At 59.4% G+C, this 18,247-nt stretch overlaps 2 protein-coding genes across 5 annotated transcripts; one reads left to right on the top strand and one right to left on the bottom strand.

The window, feature by feature from the left end:
• Window positions 1–824: 824 nt before the first annotated feature.
• On the bottom strand, window positions 825–8,552 carry PSMD2 (proteasome 26S subunit ubiquitin receptor, non-ATPase 2). The gene is made up of 21 exons (XM_054166585.1): window positions 8,379–8,552; window positions 7,654–7,710; window positions 7,108–7,272; window positions 6,742–6,863; window positions 6,160–6,384; window positions 5,917–6,075; window positions 5,489–5,633; window positions 5,225–5,285; window positions 4,788–4,934; window positions 4,502–4,608; window positions 3,960–4,087; window positions 3,792–3,879; window positions 3,242–3,404; window positions 2,706–2,807; window positions 2,472–2,617; window positions 2,200–2,283; window positions 1,901–2,069; window positions 1,707–1,801; window positions 1,408–1,534; window positions 1,201–1,319; window positions 825–1,119 (listed from the first exon to the last, which is right to left on the bottom strand). Exons 1-21 carry the CDS (start codon window positions 8,511–8,513, stop codon window positions 937–939), a joined length of 2,727 nt encoding a protein of 908 aa, XP_054022560.1. The 5' UTR covers window positions 8,514–8,552; the 3' UTR covers window positions 825–936.
• Window positions 8,553–9,606: 1,054 nt separating this feature from the next.
• ECE2 (endothelin converting enzyme 2) lies at window positions 9,607–17,978 on the top strand. 4 transcript variants are annotated; one of them, XM_054166686.1, is made up of 19 exons: window positions 9,607–10,078; window positions 11,780–11,866; window positions 12,230–12,374; window positions 12,564–12,779; window positions 12,877–13,001; window positions 13,143–13,292; window positions 13,370–13,435; window positions 13,617–13,805; window positions 14,179–14,321; window positions 14,428–14,542; window positions 14,780–14,890; window positions 15,086–15,184; window positions 15,273–15,350; window positions 15,559–15,662; window positions 15,981–16,091; window positions 16,449–16,516; window positions 17,151–17,341; window positions 17,423–17,518; window positions 17,616–17,978. In XM_054166686.1, the coding sequence occupies exons 1-19, from the start codon at window positions 10,037–10,039 to the stop codon at window positions 17,790–17,792; spliced, it is 2,313 nt and encodes a 770-aa protein (XP_054022661.1). In that variant the 5' UTR covers window positions 9,607–10,036; the 3' UTR covers window positions 17,793–17,978. The 4 variants fall into 4 exon arrangements, with proteins under 4 accessions (XP_054022661.1, XP_054022663.1, XP_054022664.1 ...); XM_054166687.1 differs by having other exon boundaries at window positions 9,608–10,078; window positions 13,146–13,292; XM_054166688.1 differs by lacking the exon at window positions 15,981–16,091.
• The last annotated feature ends 269 nt before the right edge of the window (window positions 17,979–18,247 follow it).

Here is an 18,247-nt window from a genome sequence, read left to right as displayed (position 1 = left end):
GGGCGGGGCGCCGCGCCTGAGGCCGCTGCGGGCAACCGGCCCGCGGCACGTGACGCCGGCGCCGCGCCCCGACCGCCGCTGTCACGTGCGGAGGGGCAGGGCTATGCGGGAAACGCTCCCTGCGCGCGCGACGACCACGCCCAACGCTCCGGTACTGCCCGTGCGGCAGCACGTGGAGCGCCGCCGCAACTGGCAGCCACGCGAGACCTGCACGCACCCGAGCCCCAGCATCTACCCGACCCACCCTAGACCCAGCATCACCCTGACCCGCACCCACGTGGGACACAGCATCTACCCATCCTGCACTCAGGCGAGATCAACACCCCCCGCGATCCAGCATCTCCCCGACCTGTACCCATCCATGACCTGCCACCCACAGCCACCAGCACCCCCCTGGGACTCAGCATTACCCTGACCCCCACCCACCAACAGACATTGCCAGTTTTAGGAACAGGACAGGCCAGTGTTCCTCTTTCTTAAAAATACATCCCCTTTAAGCCCCTACCCCAAGACCACATCTAACCTGATACCAGCTCTGCAGCAGAGCTTTGTGCACCTACAAGAGGGTCAGCTGAAGCTTGTGTGCCCCCACTCAAGACCATCTCTAGCTGGGGACAGGCAACGTGGTGCCACTAATGCAGAGAAAGGAGTTGCATGCTGTGGTCACAGGACAGGGAGGGGTGGGAGCCAGACCCATTGGATACCAGGTAGACCTATCTTCACCCAATTTGTCAAGGTCTGCCCTGTGCCCAGACAAGCCCCAGGAACAGGGACCCTTGAGGGGATCAGAGCCCAGCCCCAACACAAGGAGGGTACAGCACCACTAGAGTCTCTGCATACTTTATTTCCTTGACTCTCAGTAACAAAAACAATAAACTAAGTCTTTTTTCCCTCCCTCTCAAACCACCTACCCACCCACCAACCCCCTTCCTTGGCTTAAACATCATAGTTGGGGTTCTTGCGGAGGATCACAAATCCCTCCAGGATGGGTGTCACGGGTACATGCTCCTCCGTGGCCAGCTCAGCCCGTTCTCCATGTGCCAGCAGCACTGGTGTTGTGTGAGTCTGGAAGCCAGTGATGGTTTTTGGCTTGCCCGCCTGGCCCACCACATCCACAGCCTGCAAGACAGGAGCAACATAAATGTCAGGGACACACAGGGACACCAAAGCAGTTCATGACCTGCTCTGGTTGCCCTTTACCTGTCCCACCCGAACCGACACAGGCAGAGGTCGCAGTTCCTCATCAAAGGTGACCAGCATGCGGGGCTGCATGGCAGCAACGAGGCCATAGAGAACATAGTGGGACTTGCCTAAGATAACTGGAGGAGAGACAGGAGTAAAAAGGCTGGGCAGTGCCCACCCCATGGGGCAGAGGGGTGCCAGAGTGGTGAAGCCCACAGTACTTACTGTTGCGCACATCCAGGAAGGACACAAGGACAGTCAGCAGACCGGCCACAGCCACCTGGCTCATGAGCTGGCGATCACTGTGGTAGGGGCAGAGTGTGAGTGTCCCCTTGCCCAGGTGGGTCAGACCCTGGTGTGACAGAGAAATGGCAAAGACATGAGAGAGCAGTAGGGTATCACCTGAGACCCTCCACCAGCCTTGCCCTGAAGGAGGATGGCATCTCTAGGATACCACTCCCCTCCCACATCCAGGGCAGGGACCCCAACTTGCCCTTTCCTTGCCATGAGTGCAAGATCATCACCTGGGCTAACCGCACCATGAAGAGGTTGTTGGGGTCCTTGGCATGATACTGGGCAAGCTGCCGCAGCATGGCTGCCAGCCGGGCATTGTTGGTACCTGGAGAAGAGGGGGTGCAGGCAGAGAGTAAGGTATATGGCTCAGGTCTCCCACCTTCCCCCTGCATGCGCCCCAGACTGAGCTGTGGCCCAGGCTTACCACTGCCCACCATGCCCATGGCAAAGATGGAGTTGTAGGAGACCTCAGGGTCAGCATCGTGGGAGAATTTGCTGAGGGTGTCGAGGATGTTGAGACGTGGATTGGAGACTGAGATAAGGGCCAAGGCCAGCGGCACAGCACGCCGGAGGGTGGGCTCCCCATACCGCAGCTGCGCAGAAGAGAGGGGTTGTCAGACTCAGCTCACCAAGGGCAGCAAGGTCTACAGAGGGGTGAGGCAAGACCCAGTCTCTATTCCCAGGTCCCTTCCCAGCTCTGTAATGCCATGCAATGTCACTCACCAGGTGGCCAAATGTGCGCAGGGCCATCTCAGCGCCAATCTCCTCACCCATGGCAATGAGTGCAATCCCCAGCACCGCTACACCCTGCAAGGACATGGGCACTGAGCACCAGGCAGGGAGTACCCAGCCTAAGGCCAAAGTTCTCACAGAACCTCCCCCCATCCTGAGCCCAGGGATACATGGAGAGCAGTGATGTGGCTGGAGGCTCTGATGATTCCCCTCAAAACTACCTCCCACCTCAGGGACACAGGTCCCAACCTGCATTTCCCCACCTGGTGAGCCCCCATGTCAGCTGAGCTTTCTTTCTTCTCTTTCTCTTTCTTGTCCTTTTTGTCCTTGTCCTCCTCCTTCTCCTTGGAGTCGAAGTGCTCACTGCAGATGTGCAGGAGCTGTTGCACCTTCAGGACATTCCCTGAGCCTGGAGGGAAAAAGCAGAGGACCAGGATCAGCAGGTAGAGGGCTCATGATCTGCTCCTGCCTCCCTCACCTTCATCAGCCCAACTCACCTGCATAGGCACAGATGTCTACCAGTGTGTTGGCAAAGCTGCGGAACGGCTCTGACACCACTTCCAGTGCTGCCAAGATGGCCTCAATTGCCTCTCCCTTCCCTGCACAGGAAGGTGTGGCAGTTAGAGGAGATCAGTGGAGGGAGGATCATTTACACCGGGGGAGTTTTAGGCAAGGTATTAGGAAATACTTCTTCACTGAAAGGGTTATCAGACATTGGAATGATCTGCCCAGGGCAGTGGTGAACTCACTGTCCCTGGGGGTGCTCAAGCAGCATGTAGACCTGGTGCTTAGAGACATGGTTTAGTGTTGACCCTTCAGTGCTGGGTTTAAGGCTGGACTGAATGATCTTCCAACCAGATATATTCTGTGACATAGCACTTTGGGACACGGTTTAATGGCCATGGTGGTCTTAGGTTGATGGTTGGACTCCATGATCTTAAAGGTCTTTTCCAACTGAAACAATCCTATGAATCTGGTGTTCCCAACCCCCTGTCCCCCAAGCCATGAGTTGCTTGGTACTGCCCAGTCCTACCCAAGTGGTTCAAGCCCAGGCCAAGAGGCAGCCACCGGGCATATGTGTCCTTCAGCTCTGTCTCAGATTTCTCCATGATGGTCTGGAGGATGGTTGAAGTGACATCACCGTTGCAAGAGCCCACTGATATCATCCCACAGGCCAGGGCAGTCACACCAGCCACCTGGTGAAGGAGGGGAGAAGACATGTTGTACACAGGGACACTGCAAAGTGAGCTGTCTCACAGCTCAGGGCCAAGTCTGCAGTGATGGGCACCCAGCCTGAAAGAGCACTGGGTACCCTTGGTCCCTGCTTTGTGCAGAAATTTTGGCTACTGGGAGACTTGACACCTTCCCAGCCTCCCCATTCACTGCAATTCCACCATGGGAGCACCTCAGACAGGGAAAATAGGATTTCAGCCTCTTCTAGCACAACACAGCACTGAGCAGGAACACATAGCCTTGCTCTTGAAGACTACACTGGCTGCAGGACAGCTCCTGTATTCCCAGGAGCTGCTGGGGAGTGGGTGAGGAAGAAGGAAACCCCAGGTAAACCCTGCCTCACTACGTACCTCCATGCTGGACTTGGAGTCTCCCATCACAGGCAGCAGCAAAGTCAGGACATCCTCTCGGTTGGAGCCTGCGTATGCCAGCCCCAGTCTGCAGAGAGTCCAATGGAGGATAAAGGGAGGAGCTTCACCGCCTTACACGGCATGGGGAGGCTGGGGCCAAATTCTTACCCAAAAATGGCTCCAATCCTCATGGTGTTGCTGTTATGGAGAACATAGTCGGACAGGAGGGCTAGAGCAGGGTCACACTCATTCCTCACTCCTGAGTTGACAATGCCACAGGCTAGGAGGGCCCCTGACTGCAAGGCAGAGGCACCATCATGTACTGGCCACCAACAGACAAAGCTCCTTACTAGCTAGTGACTAATATCACCCCACACGTTACATCCACTGCTTGGGATGGGCAAGTTGGCACCAAGTGAGCAACAAGTGAGCAATGCCACTCTAAATCCAGTTGAGCAGCCTAAAGCTTGTAGCTCTGTGACAAGACAATCCCCCAAAGGTGCTTCAGGTGGTCCCCAGGAGCTCCCTGCCTTGCTGTGAGCTGCTCAAAAAGTTGCAACACAAGGTATCTGACCCCCTTCCAGGCAGGAGGTGAGCCACATAGTGGAACAAGGTGAGGTCAATCATTCCCCATGCCAAATGCATGCCCAGCCTGCAACAGGGCTGCCCCACACAGCCATAGAGCCTGTGCTGGGATGGCTGTCACCAACCTTAATGTAATCCTCTGAGGAGTACAGGTACTTGTCGATCTGTGTGAGCCCCCCGTCCACATCCCACAGCAGGATCGTGCCCAGAGAGGCTGCAGCACTCAGCATCCCTGCAGTTCCAGAGAAGAACCACCTACATCAGTCCTGAATAGATGTGACCTGCCTGAGGCAGGTGGTAGCCAGAGACATAGGGCAGCCCAGTAGCAGCTGTGCCCTGTTTTCAGCAGGGACAGGACAGCAATCCCAAGCCTAGGGATACCTCCAGCCCCTGCCCAACTGACTCCCTCACCATGGTCCTTGTTCTTGTACAACCATTTATTGCCATCATCAGTCAGCAGCTTGTCTTGTCCAAATGCAGCATTCACAAAGCCATTCACAAAGGAGGAGGCCAAATTCATCCGAGCTGAGTCCACTTGGGAACCACTGCCCCCAAATCCTGGGGAATGATTTCAGGGTGAGTCAAGCAGCACAAGAAGCCCTGCCAGCCCTCCATTCCACAGCCATCCCACACCACAGGGGTACAAGGACCAATCCCACCACCAGCAGGAAGGAAAAGCCCAAAACCACAGCAGGCAGCTCAGTCTGCTCCATGCCAGATCAGAGACTGCAGACGGGTCATCTGCCCACCTCAGGACATAGAGCTGCCTCCCCCATCCCAGAGGTGCCTTGCAGCCCCAGGAACACCCTGCAGGCAGGGATCACAGAGGCTAAAACACAAGCCCTTACGGTTATTTTCCAGGTGTGTTTTGTAAATATCATCCGGTACTTTGGGCTCCATGATGTCCAGCTGCAGATACAAGGAAGAAGGAGGTTATCTCCCAGCCAACACACCCCAGAGCAGCTGCCCTACAATAGCAGTCTCTCCAGGAGGAGCCTGTCCAAGCTCGTGGGGATAAAAGATCTGTTCCCAGATCTTGCCACAGAGCCCAGCACCCAGGGCATCCCCTGCTGAAGGCAGCTCAGAGCTCTTTTCCCAGCTGAGACACCCACCTCTCTGGCCAAGGCCAGGAAGTTGCTGTTGAGCTGGACATTGGACATGATTTCAGTCAGGTCCTCATACTCCTCCACATCCTCATTCAGCTCCAGGAAAACCCCGTGGTGACCCAGCATAAAGGCCATCTGCTTCTGGACAACTCTGCACAGAGGGCAGATGTTTCACAAGTGCCCAGAACCCAGTCAGCCCCAGCACAAACACACGATCCCCAAACGGTGAGTAAATCTACGCTGCTCTAGAAGCACATTAAGAGTGGCCCCGAGATGACCTGCTCTTACCCACCTTGACTTCAGGGACATGAGCCTTAGCTCAGACCCCAAGATAACCTCCAGCGGTGGCAGGATCTGACCCACCTATTCCCAGATGGGGAATTCCTTCACTATGGGCAAAGAGCCCAGAGGGCAGGGAACGAGTCTCTGCTTACACATCTTTGCAGGAAGTGAAGATGTCCTCCACCAACTCCACATCATTGAGCATCAAAGCCAGGCGCAGGGCTTCAGGGTAGCGGTTGAACTTGCGGAAGATTCCCAGGGCACAGCGCAGGAGAGCAGAGTTCTCAGGCTCTGGGACATAGCTTACACAGCTTTGAGAAAGAGACAGATATGAGGGTGATGACCATCTCTAGGACCAGGGCCCCTCCAGTGTCTCACCAGCTAATCCCCCTCACCTGGTCAGGTAGAGGCACACTTTGGAGTAGGCATTATCATCAATGTACTTCTCCAGCATGTCCATCTGCTCTATCTCCATGAGCAGGTCACAGGCTTCATGTTCTGCATTGTGGGCCATGTTGTAGGGGACAATCTCCTTGACCAGTGTGAGAAGCGTGTCCCTCTGTGCCTTGTCAGCCTCATCAATCTCCTGCCACTCCTTGGCTACCTCCCCCGCCAAGTGCCTGAAGGGACAATGGGACATCACTGCCACAGAAATCAGCTTCATTCAGACCCAAGGATGGGGAACAGCTGCTGACAGCTGGGGCTGCATATTGTTTACAACGACTCCACATTCCTGTGAGACGTTATGGGGAAAGAATAGGGTCAAGAGCAGAGATTACAGAAGCCACAGCAGATCTCTGCAGCTGGCAAATCACTGTGGAGAAAGGATGAGGTGACACATGTGCAGGTGTGACACAAGCAGCTAAGCGGAAGCCCAGCAAGTTAGGACAACTCTCAGACAGGCCAGAGCTGAAGCACTCAGGGGAATCCCCCTGAAACTTTGTCCTTCCCCAAGGCCAACTGTTACCCAGGCTTACCTGACGTATTCATGCCCCCAAGATGCCAGCTCCTCCTGGGAGCCCACCAGCCGGTACTTCAGACACTCACGCTCCCCACTCATGGTCATGGCCAGGACCGAAATAATGTCTGCTGCAAAGCGCTGGTGAAAGAACATGGAGGTCAACACAAGCCAGGCACGGGGAAGCAGAGGTATCCAGGGACACAACATCCTTCCCTGTGTCACAAGCCATCACAGGCAGGAAAGGCACGGTCCTGGCACATTATAACCCACCAGAGCAAGTCATGGAGGCTGACATTAGACCACAGTGTCTGGATGGCTCTACAGTCACTTACCCAGCACTACTTCCCAGCTACATGGGTTGGTGGGGGCCAAGAATCTTTACCTTATTCTCCCCTGGAGCCATATTCTCATAGATCTCCTTCAGCTTGCTGTAATGAGGCCGTAGAAACTTGAGGGGTTTGGGAACGGAGGTCATGGAGGTGGTAGAAGAACGGATCTGCCTCCGCAGCTCCTCCAGGGCTGGGCGGTAGAGAGACGTATCTTTCTCCTGCAGAGGTAAGATGCCTGTCACAGAGCAGAGGGCTGGTTCCTGCGCCACCACCTTGTCAGCTCCCCTCAAACAATGACAAAGCTTTGAGCAGAGCAGCCCCCTTGCTGCTCCCTGGGCTCCCTCCTGAAGCCCAAACACTGGGGTACAGCAGGGTAAAAAGACACCTGCACTGGAGAAAAGCAGAGGTGCCTCAGACATAGGTCAGACATGCAGCAAGGCTAGAGGACAGAGCACAGCAGACAAACAGGAGTCCCGCTCAAGGTGAAATGCCCTCCAGCTCTACTGCACAATGAGCAACCAAAAGCAAGGGATGGATGGACTTAAGATCAGAGGCTCCACTGCTCTTCTCCTCCTTGCTGAGAGGCCTAACACACTTACCCCCAGGCGCTCCACCAGCATCTCCAGCTCATCCTGCAGCTGCTTGTCTTCCTCTGACTGCCAAAATGCACCAGAGAAAGCCCAGTTAAGGACACCCAGCACAGACAACCCCAGTGTGACCCCAGACAATCCCAGAAGAGGGACCAGGACACAATGATTGCCCTTCCCCAGAACACCAACCTGTCTCTGTGCTGATGGGATTCAATGCCCCTATTACTGGGGATGCTCGAAGAAACAGGGGCAAGAAGCACCCGTCTCATTGTCTCCATGGAGAGAGGCATGGTGGAGACCATAGACCCCTACCCAGAGACAGCCGTCCTGCAGCCCACCCCATGGGACGCTCAGCACCAAGGCCATCCCTATGCTGAAAGAGGGTACACCTTCACAGTCCCCACTGTCACACGTGCACCCCAGTTACATATCGGCTCTCCTCACCCCGTTCCAGCGACATCGCAGCCTGGAGCCCCTTGCCCCTCCGCACACCCCTTCCACTAAGGCTGGAGCCTTCAGCTGTGTCACGCAGGCACCCCCGTGACGTCACGGCCTCCCTCTGAAGGAAGCCCCTCGCTGAGCACCTCCCGCCGGAGGAAGCCCCGATGACGTCACAGGCGCCCCCGATGAGGTACCGGCCACCCCCGTGACGTGCGATGACGTCCCGACCCACCGGTGACGCGGGCCCGGCCGGGCCGTGACTCAGCTGCGGCCCGCAGCGCGGCGGCGCTTACCAGCTCCTGCTCCTTCTCGGGACCCGTGGGCGGCTCCCGGCGGTCCCGGCCCCAAGGTGGCGTGGGCTTCTCGTCGCCACCCGACCCGGGACCGCCTTGCACTCGGCTCTGCCCGCCGCCGCCGCCTGCGTCCATGGCCCCTCCGCCGCTCGCCCGCTGCTCTGCGCCTGCGCGACTGCCACCACCAATCGCCGCCCGGCGCCGCCGTAACGACACTGCGGCGCGCCGGGGGGCGGAGCGGGGGGTGGGGTGACTCCACGTGTGGCACCGGCGAGAACCGGCAGCAGGCAAGCTTTACAGTCCGTCCCGGGTCCCCACCGCAACTGGAGAGCCCCGACACAAGGGCCCACGGAGCTCCACCACCCTGGCACAAGGCACCAGTGCCTCTGGAGACAGGAAAAGGAGCCAGGGCAGGCGAGCTCAGTGGGGCCCCGATACGCCGCGGACACACGTGGATAGCGCTGTGCCCGCCACCTGTGTGCAACATACACCCATCCCCGTCCTACGCACATGTGCCACTCTGTGCCCCCGGCTCCGCTGTTCCAGCGGGTGGTACGGCCTTGCCCGGGCACCCCGAGGAGCACCCCAGGCTGTGCCTGCTGGGGAACCTCGCGACTGTGAGTGCGGCGCCAGGCGTCCCCCTAACGATGTTTTTCGAGTCATAACTTGTGCACACCTGGGCACCCATCCACACAGCAACTGTGCACCTTGCACCCAGCAGGGCAGAGGGGACCCTACCCAGTACCTGCACCCGGACGTCCCTGAACCGTCCCGGCAGCACCCTGAGCACTGGGCGGGTGAGCTGTAGTGACACTGTCCCGGGTAGGCAGCCACATGGGGTTGGGGCGGAGGGGGAAAACTGTGCATACAGACATGAGCTCCCCTTTGCTCACCAAAACGGCGGTGACCGTGGCTGTGCGCACCTGCCTATGTTCGACCATGTCACAGTATGCGCGGTGGCAGGGGTCCGCAGGTGACCTCGAGGCGCCTTAGGGTACCGGGGCGGGTATTAGTCACTGTGTGTCCACCTGAGTGTGTGCCCGAGTACCAGTGCGGGTTCCGGCACCCGGTGGCAACGCACGTCCCCGGGTGCTGAAGCCCAGTGCCGGTATGTGTGCATCAGTGTGCTGCGTGAGCCCCAGCGCTGCTCCCGGTACGGGTTCCGTACTAGTCTGTCAGTGCCACTGCATATAAATTGCTGACGAAGGTGTTGGTGCCGATGCAGGGGCCGGTGACGGTGCTGGTGCGGCTCCCTGCGTAGGTGCCGGTAGGGGTGCGGGTGGCGGTACTAGTGCAGGTAGCGGTGTAGGTAGGTGCCAGTGCGGGTTTCATCCCGCGCACACGGCGGTCACCTTGGCAGCGGGCCCGGGCCGAGCGGAGCCGTGCGCCTGGGCTGGGCATCGGTGCCCCTGCTCAAGCTACCCACCCAGGGCGCCGGACCCAGCCGCCCCCCCGCTCGGTGTCTGCGGGCCGCGCCCCGCTGGTACCAGCCCCTGCGGCCCCATCCCTGCCTGAGTCTCAATCCCGGTGCCAGTCCCGGCAGCGGCGCGGCGCTCGGTGCGGGCCATGGCGGTGGCGGAGGCAGGCGGCGCTGCGGCGGCGGCGGGGGCCCGGCGCGGCCCGGGCGGGGAGCGGAGCTAGGCGGGAGGCGGCCCGGGATGGCCAGGATGAACGTGGCCCTCCAGGAGCTCGGACACGCCGTGAGTGCCCGGGGCGGCTGCGAATCAGGGCGGGGGCAATGGGCAGGGAGAGGGGCAGGAGGAGGTTGGTGACGGGAGGCACCGGCAAAGGGGGAAAGGAGGGGCACGGGGCTGGAGAGAGCCCGGGGGCTCTTTCATGAGCTGGAAGGGCTGAAGGGGCTGTGTGAGAAGGGGCTGGGGGCCTGGGGGAGTCCAGAGGGTGAGAGCCTGGGGGTTGCGGGCAGCTGCGTGGGGCCAAGGAAGCTCTGTGGCTGGAGGATCTCTGTCTTCCACAGTGGGGGCAAGAAGCAGGAGGAAGGACCCTCCCAAATCCCTGCCTAGCGTTGGGCAGAGGAAGCTGGGGTGATTTGGAGATGGCCCCAGAGACTGTGCTTCATCGGGGCATGAAGCCGACCTGGGGGTACAGTGATATTGTTCATAGGGTGCCCCCGAAGTCAGCAGTCCTGGAGAGAACAGGGAGGGCTATCCCCATGGGTCTCAGCCCCACAGAGGTGTCAGGAGGAGCTCAAGGACCAGGTCCTCCCTCCTCCTGCATCAAGGGTGCTAGGAGGTGCTGAGAAAGAGGTTCTGCCAGATGGTGCCCAGGAGGACAAGGACCACCCCAGAATGTAGAGGAGCATGTTGGGGGAGTCAAGGTGATGGTGGTGCCTGTCTGGATGAGTTCCCCCAGGATACAAAGCCATCCCTCCTGATTCCAGTAGCTCCCAGGAACCCACTCTGGTGAAGGGTTCCTGCCAACTATCAGTCCCAGCCTCACACCCTCCCACCATGACAGTCCTTGGCTAAGTCCCCCCTTGCCCCACTGAGATGGCATTGGGCACAGCTGGGCATGGGACATTTGCTCTGCTTCCTCTCTTGCCCATCACCCTTCCTGCCTTGCATCTTTCTAGTCCCCAACACAAGCCCTGCAGGCAGGCCAAGGGCAACACTTTAGTTTGCTGCACAGATGGGAGGGTGAGCCCCAACCCACCCAGGCATTAACTCTGAAGCCTAAGGATGGCTCTCAACCAGCAGCATTGCTGATTATCTTTTACCAAAGACTCCAGCTTTTTCCTCCAGCTCATCCCCCACACCAAAGCTGCTGGCTCAGCTCCACTACCTCCCTCTTGGCTGAATCTCTGACAGCCCTGATGGCTGGGTTCCCTGCCAGGCTGCCCTGCAAGGACGGGAGAGAGGGGGTCCTGCCCTGCCAGCTGGCAGGAAGTGCCATAAGTGCTCCCTCTGCCCCTGCACAGACTTGACTGTGTGCCTTGGGCCCCCTAGGGGCCAGGATAGGGCGGGAGGCACTTCCAGATGTTTCGGACTGGTGCACATCTGCATGGAAAGTTCCAGGCGGGGGAGGAGGGGTGAGGCAGCAGCACTAGGCAACTGTTGCCTGGCAACGAGGACCACATCTCCGTGGCGATGTGGCACCTGTCGGCAGGGCTGATGCCACGGCTGCCATGGCGACACAGAGGGATGCTCTGGTGTGAGCCCTGAGCCCTGCACCAGCAGCTCTCCCTGTGCTCCTCAGGGCCACTCAGGGCTGAGGACAACCCCTAGGGAAGGCCCAGGCACACTGAGGGGGCTCAAGCGCTTCCTCGGTGTCACTGTGCACCTGCTGAGTGGGCACTGGCCCTCACTGTAAGAGCCAGAGGACATGGCAGGGCAGGGGGCAGTCACTCCCATGCCCCTATCCCAGACTACTCCCTCTCTTGGCAGATGCCCGACTACAAGCGTGCCACGCTGCAGGATGATGAGGGGCTGGAGCCAGTCGGGGACGGCAGCGCCTCTCCCGACAGCGTGGAGGTGAGGTCTGCCCTTGCTCATCCGCCCCTCCCCTCTCCATCCTCCACAGCCCCCTCCTTGCCCTCAGACGGGGCCTGCCCACAGCCGGGTGGGCAGCAGGAGCAGGGCTGGGAGCCAAGGCAGCTCTGGCTGTCCCCAGGGATGTGCTGGGAAGCAGCCAAAATGCGGCAGAGTGTGCTCAGGCCATCATCCTTCCTTGCAGCTCGGGGAGGGGGAGGGGACCACCAGCACCCACTGCCGGCTCACAGGGGCTGGTGCCCTGGTCCCCGTCAAGCCAGACAGTGGAGAGCAATAGGGGAGGGTGATGGAGAGCGGCGAGGTTTGGTCCACCGTGGTGTGATGGCAGGTCCTGCTCCTGCCCAGGTGGGGTTTCGGAAGGGCCCGGGGCCGCTGCTGAGCCGCCTGGCTGCACGCAGCCAGCTGGAGCTGGTGCTCTGTGCCGTTGCACTCTCCCTGGCCCTGCTGCTTGGCATCGCTGTTGTCGCCTTGGCCATCCAGTACCGCAGAGGTAGGGAGGGGCCCTGCAGCCCTTGCACCCCAACACTTGTCGGGGCACAGCATAATGGGGAGGGATGGGTCAGCGTGGGACTGCTGCTCTGGCTGCTCTGCCCACCCCAGAGCGCAGGCAGGGCTTGGCCCCACTTTTGCCTCAGTTTCCCTGGCGCACGCACAGCCACAGACATTCCCTCCCTGCCAGATCCCTCCCACAGCACGTGCCTGACGGACGCCTGTGTCCGGGTGGCCAGCAAGATTCTGGAGGCTCTGGATGTGGAGACAGACCCATGCCAGGATTTCTACCAATATTCCTGTGGGGGATGGATCAAGAGGAACCCCCTGCCCAATGGGCGCTCCAAGTGGAGCACATTCAACAGCATCTGGGACCAGAACCAGGCCATCATGAAACATCTGCTAGGTAGGCTTTGGAGTTTCATGGCTACTGGGGATGTGACCTCTGGGTGCAGGTAGCCAGAGTCCCAGCGTCCCCAGGGCTGACCCACAGCATCCTGCAGAGAACAGCACCTTCAACTCCAGCAGTGAGGCAGAACGGAAGACACAGCGGTACTACCTGTCCTGCCTCAAGGAGCAGAGGATAGAGGAGCTGGGCTCCCAGCCCCTCATGGAGCTCATTGACAAGGTGAGGGGCCATCCACACATGAGCTGAGCTGTTAGGGCTCAGCTCAACATGTCTCCCACTTGACTCTTCACAGAACTGGGGAGGGGGCACCCCTCGGGGATGGACCCCATCCCTCCTTGAGGCACCAGGTCCATCTGCCAGCAGATTGGGGGGTGGAATGTCACTGGATCCTGGAACCAGACCAGCTTCATGGAGGTACTCAAGATGGTGTCAGGCACATACCGGGCGACCCCCTTCTTCACGGTGTATGTGGGTGCAGACTCCAAGAGCTCCAACAGCAATGTCATCCAGGTTGGCATCTTAGCACCCAGGGCAGCAGGGACCAGAACGGGCACCAGGATGACCATGTTGCCCCTCTCTCCATGCAGGTGGACCAGTCAGGGCTTTTCCTCCCATCTCGGGATTACTACCTGAACAAGACTGCCAATGAGAGGGTGAGACTGGGTGCCAAGCATGCTGCCAGCAGCAATCAGGGAAACCCACCACGATGGGGTGCAAGCAGCACTGGGGGGGCACCAGGAAACTGTGTTCTGCCCACTGGGTGGCATGGTGCCCAGACAGCAGATTGGAACCCCCCAGGAAGGTAGGGTGAGCTGTAGCTTGGCATCCCACCAGGTCCTTGCAGCATACCTGGACTACATGGTGGAGCTGGGCACACTGCTGGGGGGGGCCCCAGAGGCCACTCGCCTGCAGATGCAGCAGGTGCTGGACTTCGAAACCCAGCTGGCCAACATCACCGTGCCCCAGGCTGAGCGGCGGGATGATGAGAAGATCTACCACAAGATGAGCATTGCTGAGCTGCAGGTAGGCACAGCCTGGGGAAACGCCCAGCGAACGCGAGATGTGGTGGGACACCGAGCAGCCTGCTGCTGCCCTCCCCACCCCACGACATTCCAGGCAGCCCCATCTCTTCTGGGACACATGCTTGGATGCTCATCCCTTTGCTGCCACCCTGCTTGGAGGGGCTCACCAGGTCCCTTCCTTGTCCTGCAGCATTGAGAGCAGTGGGGAGCCATGGGACAGGTGTTTGGAGACAGAGAAGGAATATGGGGTAGTGAGGGACCTTGGGACTTTCCTGGGGAGCACAGTTCCTGCCTCAGGCAATCCCCCAGTTCCAGACAGGATGTGGCAAAACCATGCCAAGCACCCCAGTGCCACATCTTCGTGTCCCCTCCAGGCCCTGGCCCCTGCCATCGACTGGTTGGATTACCTGTCCTACTCCCTGGCCCCACTGGAGCTGGTGGACACGGAGCCTGTGGTGGTGTATGGGGATATTTACCTACAGCAGGTCTCTGACCTCATCAATGGCACTGACAGGAGGTGAGGTGCCAATGAACACATGGTCATTCCCCATTTGGGGCTGCCCTCATGGTGTTTTGGGCTTTATGGCATCATGGTGAGCCACGGTGCCTCTCTGTCTACGCAGCATCCTGAACAACTACCTGATCTGGAATCTGGTGCAGAAGACAGCCTCCAGCCTGGACCAGCGCTTTGAGACAGCCCAGGAGAAGCTGCTGGAGACTCTCTATGGCACCAGGAAGGTAACAGTGGCCTCAGGACCAGTCCCCTCTGCCCCCAGTCTGGAAGCAGACAGGCCCACCTCTGTCCTTGGGATGCCCTTGGGATGCTGAACCTCAGATGCTGCAGAGAAAACCCAGGGAACACCTTCTGGGAGCAAGGTTTAGCTGCTGGGGAGGCGACGGAGCTGGGCTGGGGGAAGGGAGGGGGGCAGAAAAGAGAGATGGGGATCTCACAGACACCCCCTCTCGCTCCCACAGTCCTGCACGCCCCGCTGGCAAACCTGCATCTCCAACACGGATGACACACTGGGCTTCGCCCTGGGCTCCCTCTTCGTCAAAGCCACCTTTGACCGGGACAGCAAAGCCATTGTGAGGACACTTCTGACCCTGTCCCCTCCCCATCACCATCCACTGAACCTTTCCTATGCCCCCTAAACCCCAGGGCTGGAAAGCAGGGAGCAGAGCAATGGGCCCCTCAACCCCAGAGAGGTCACATCCTGCTCACCCTGTCCCTGCCTGAGGGGCTGCATGGGGCAAGGGAGGCTTCATTCCCTCTCCTGCCAGGCTGAGGAGATGATCAGTGAGATCCGGGCAGCCTTCCAGGTGTCCCTGGACCAGCTGGGCTGGATGGACGAAAAGACCAGGCAGGCTGCAAAGGAGAAGGTGACTTCAGGGAGAGCAGTGGGTGGGAGACCTCCCCCCATCTCAGTAAGCTCGCCCAGTCTCACTGCTGGGGTCTCTCCCCATGCAGGCTGATGCCATCTATGACATGATCGGCTTCCCTGACTTCATCCTGGACAACAAAGAGCTGGATGATGTCTATGATGGGGTAGGGGGGCACTCAACTTGTGGGGAGGGTGTGTGGTCCCTGCTTACACCAAGCCCTAGGAGGCTGCATGGTAAGGTGATGTCCCTGTTCGGGGGACCTGTTTGGGATGGGGTGTTACATGGAGCCACCCTGGTACTAAGCACATCCTGGCCAGGGTAGGGGGAATGACCCCAGTGGACTCCTCCTCATCTCTCTTCTTCCTCACCAGTATGAAGTCTCAGAGGACTCCTTCTTCCAGAACATGCTCAACTTCTACAACTTCTCTGCCAAAGTGATGGCTGACCAGCTCCGGAAACCCCCCAACCGAGACCAGTAAGGGGGAGGGTATGGGTTGGGCAGAAGGATGTGATGTTGGCACAGTGTCCCACCTGTCTCCTGTCACACCTTCCACACCAGCACGGTGTCACAGCACTGTCCCAGCATGACCTGTGTGCCACTCGGGGGAAGCTCCCACCGTGGGGTGGTACAGCACTGTAGGTCCCCAGTGGTGACTCTGGCTTGTCCCTGGGAGGACAGCTGTCCCTTGGTCACGGAGCAATGCATGGCAGGGGACCCGTGGTGGGAGACAGCACAAGAGAGTGCCTGGGTGGGGTGGAGAGGGAACACATCCCTTCTTGTCCCCTGCCCCAGGTGGAGCATGACCCCACAGACCGTCAATGCCTACTACCTGCCCACCAAGAATGGGATCGTCTTCCCCGCCGGCATCCTGCAGGCCCCCTTCTATGCCCGCAACCATCCCAAGTGAGCCTGACACAGAGATGAGGGGAATCTTCTGGGAGTGGGGAGGGTGCCTGGAACAGAACCAGCACTCCACAGAGCTCACCACAGTCATAAACCAAAGTCCTGGCATGCTTGAGGGTCCCTTAAGGGAGCCAAGACAGCCTGTGAAATCACTATGGGGCCATCAGTGTCCCCAACAAGACTCATTCTCAGCTGGTTGCCAACTGGAGCAGAGTCTTGCCAGGTGCCCCAGATACAGATGGGGTGCCTAGGCTATGGAGGGGGTGCCCCAGCTGCAGAGAGGATGCCCAGGACATGGGCAGGCTGCAACAGCATCATCTCTTTGCACTTACCTGTGCCTCCCCTGCGGTCTCACAGAGCCCTTAATTTTGGTGGCATTGGCGTGGTGATGGGACACGAGCTGACCCATGCATTTGATGATCAAGGTGAGAGCCTACAGACAGCACTAGCCCTGACCCCTGCACCTTCCTGCCCCCACCCCGGCCCTTGGTGTGGGAGGGGTGCTGTGGCAGCACAGGGGTCCTGCTTTGCCATCCATCGCATCATGCGTGCTCATGCTCCCCTGGCCGCCCCCCCTTCTATCGTCCTGTCTCCCCAGGTGGCACCTGCTGATACCTCCCCCTGGCTTCTCTGTGCAGCTTTCGCTCCATCTGCTTGGTGAGGACACAGTGTCTGCAGTCTTGGTCCCCTACTCATCCTCCTCCCCGAGGGGCACGGGATGGGTCCCTCTCACATCCACTCTGCTTTGCACGTTCACCACAGCCCTGGACCTGAGATGGGGTGAATGGGGAAATTTGGGGTGACAAATTCAGCTCGGGACAGCAGGGATGCACCAGGGATGGCTGGGGACCCAGGCCCATGGCTGAGCTCAAAGCCTGCCTGGAGCAGGAGCTGAGGGACATCATCTCTCCTGGGCACGGGTCAAAGCACAAGGTCCCCCAGTGTCCTCTGGTGCTGTTCCCACCACACCCCATCCTGCTTCAGGACCTCCTGCAGCAGGAGGTCTGCAGGGGGTTGGCATTCCCTGATTCCAGTCTACCCCATGACTTGGTTCCACAGGCCGGGAGTACGACAAAGAGGGCAACCTGCGGCCATGGTGGCAGAATTCCTCCCTGGAGGCCTTCAAGAACCGGACAGCATGCATGACAGAGCAGTATGGCCGCTACACTGTCCACCGTGAGAAGGTCAATGGCAGGCAGACACTGGGTGAAAACATCGCAGACAATGGCGGACTCAAAGCAGCCTACAACGTGAGTGCTGCTGTCCCAGGGGGACGTGGATCCCCCTGCCTATCTGTCCCTTCCCAAGGATTCAGGGCACCTCTCCCACAGGCATACAAGTCCTGGCTGCAGAAGAATGGGGAAGAGAAACGCCTGCCAGCCCTGGGGCTCACTAACCACCAGCTCTTCTTCGTGGGCTTTGCGCAGGTAGGGTGGAGTGGGATGGTGCATTCCCCATCCCTCTCTGGCCCCTCAGAGCTGTTCCACAGCCCCCCAGTTACTGAGGCTGGACTTGCTCTGATAGGTGTGGTGCTCTGTCCGGACACCCGAGAGCTCCCACGAAGGTCTGGTGACCGACCCCCACAGCCCCGACAAGTACCGTGTCATTGGCACCCTCAGCAACTCCCGGGACTTTGTTGAGCATTTTGGCTGCCCCCTGGGCTCCCCCATGAACCCTGGCAAGCACTGTGAGGTGTGGTAGTGATGGGGAGGGTGCTGGGGACAGAGGGGACAATACTGTACTGTGCCTCCCCTGCCCCCAGCCTTCACTGCCTGCCAGAGCTGGCCCACAGGCAGAGCGCGGGGCCACCTCGCAGGTCACCCTCTGTCACGGTTTCCCACTGTGCACACACCGCACACCTCTGCCTCCCTCCACAGCACCCATGGCCCCACCACAACCCCCATCCACAGCCTGGGGGACATCTCGGCCAGCAGAGAAGCCGTAGCAAACCCCAAAACGCAGCTCTGCCCCATAACCTTGACGTGCTACCGATGGGCACAGCTCAGCACACCCCACTCCCCGCGCCACGTTCCCCACCCTGGCCAGGCAGGTCAGTAGAGTCCTGGGAGTGCACTAGAGATGTGCTCCAACGCGCTCCTGCTCCCTGAACTGCTGGAGATACAAGCTGGGGACCACCTGGCTCCGCCCATTCCTCT

Source organism: Dryobates pubescens, chromosome 13 (assembly GCF_014839835.1).
Source record: "Dryobates pubescens isolate bDryPub1 chromosome 13, bDryPub1.pri, whole genome shotgun sequence".
In the NCBI taxonomy this organism is placed as follows: Eukaryota; Metazoa; Chordata; class Aves; order Piciformes; family Picidae; genus Dryobates; species Dryobates pubescens.
This window is presented reverse-complemented; position numbering and strand designations above follow the sequence as displayed.

What these genes read in the sequence shown, in the direction of transcription:
- PSMD2 (XM_054166585.1), bottom strand. Translation starts at nt 8,513, where the DNA reads ATGGACGCAGGCGGCGGCGGCGGGCAGAGCCGAGTGCAAGGCGGTCCC. An exon ending in AGGATTGGAGCCATTTTTGG is followed by an intron (nt 3,880 to 3,959) that starts GTAAGAATTTGG and finishes GACTCTCTGCAG; the next exon opens with ACTGGGGCTGGCATACGCAG. An exon ending in CATGGGCATGGTGGGCAGTG is followed by an intron (nt 1,802 to 1,900) that starts GTAAGCCTGGGC and finishes CCTCTTCTCCAG; the next exon opens with GTACCAACAATGCCCGGCTG.
- ECE2 (XM_054166686.1), top strand. Translation starts at nt 10,037, where the DNA reads ATGGCCAGGATGAACGTGGCCCTCCAGGAGCTCGGACACGCC. An exon ending in CCTCTCCCGACAGCGTGGAG is followed by an intron (nt 11,867 to 12,229) that starts GTGAGGTCTGCC and finishes GCTCCTGCCCAG; the next exon opens with GTGGGGTTTCGGAAGGGCCC. An exon ending in GGCCATCCAGTACCGCAGAG is followed by an intron (nt 12,375 to 12,563) that starts GTAGGGAGGGGC and finishes CCTCCCTGCCAG; the next exon opens with ATCCCTCCCACAGCACGTGC.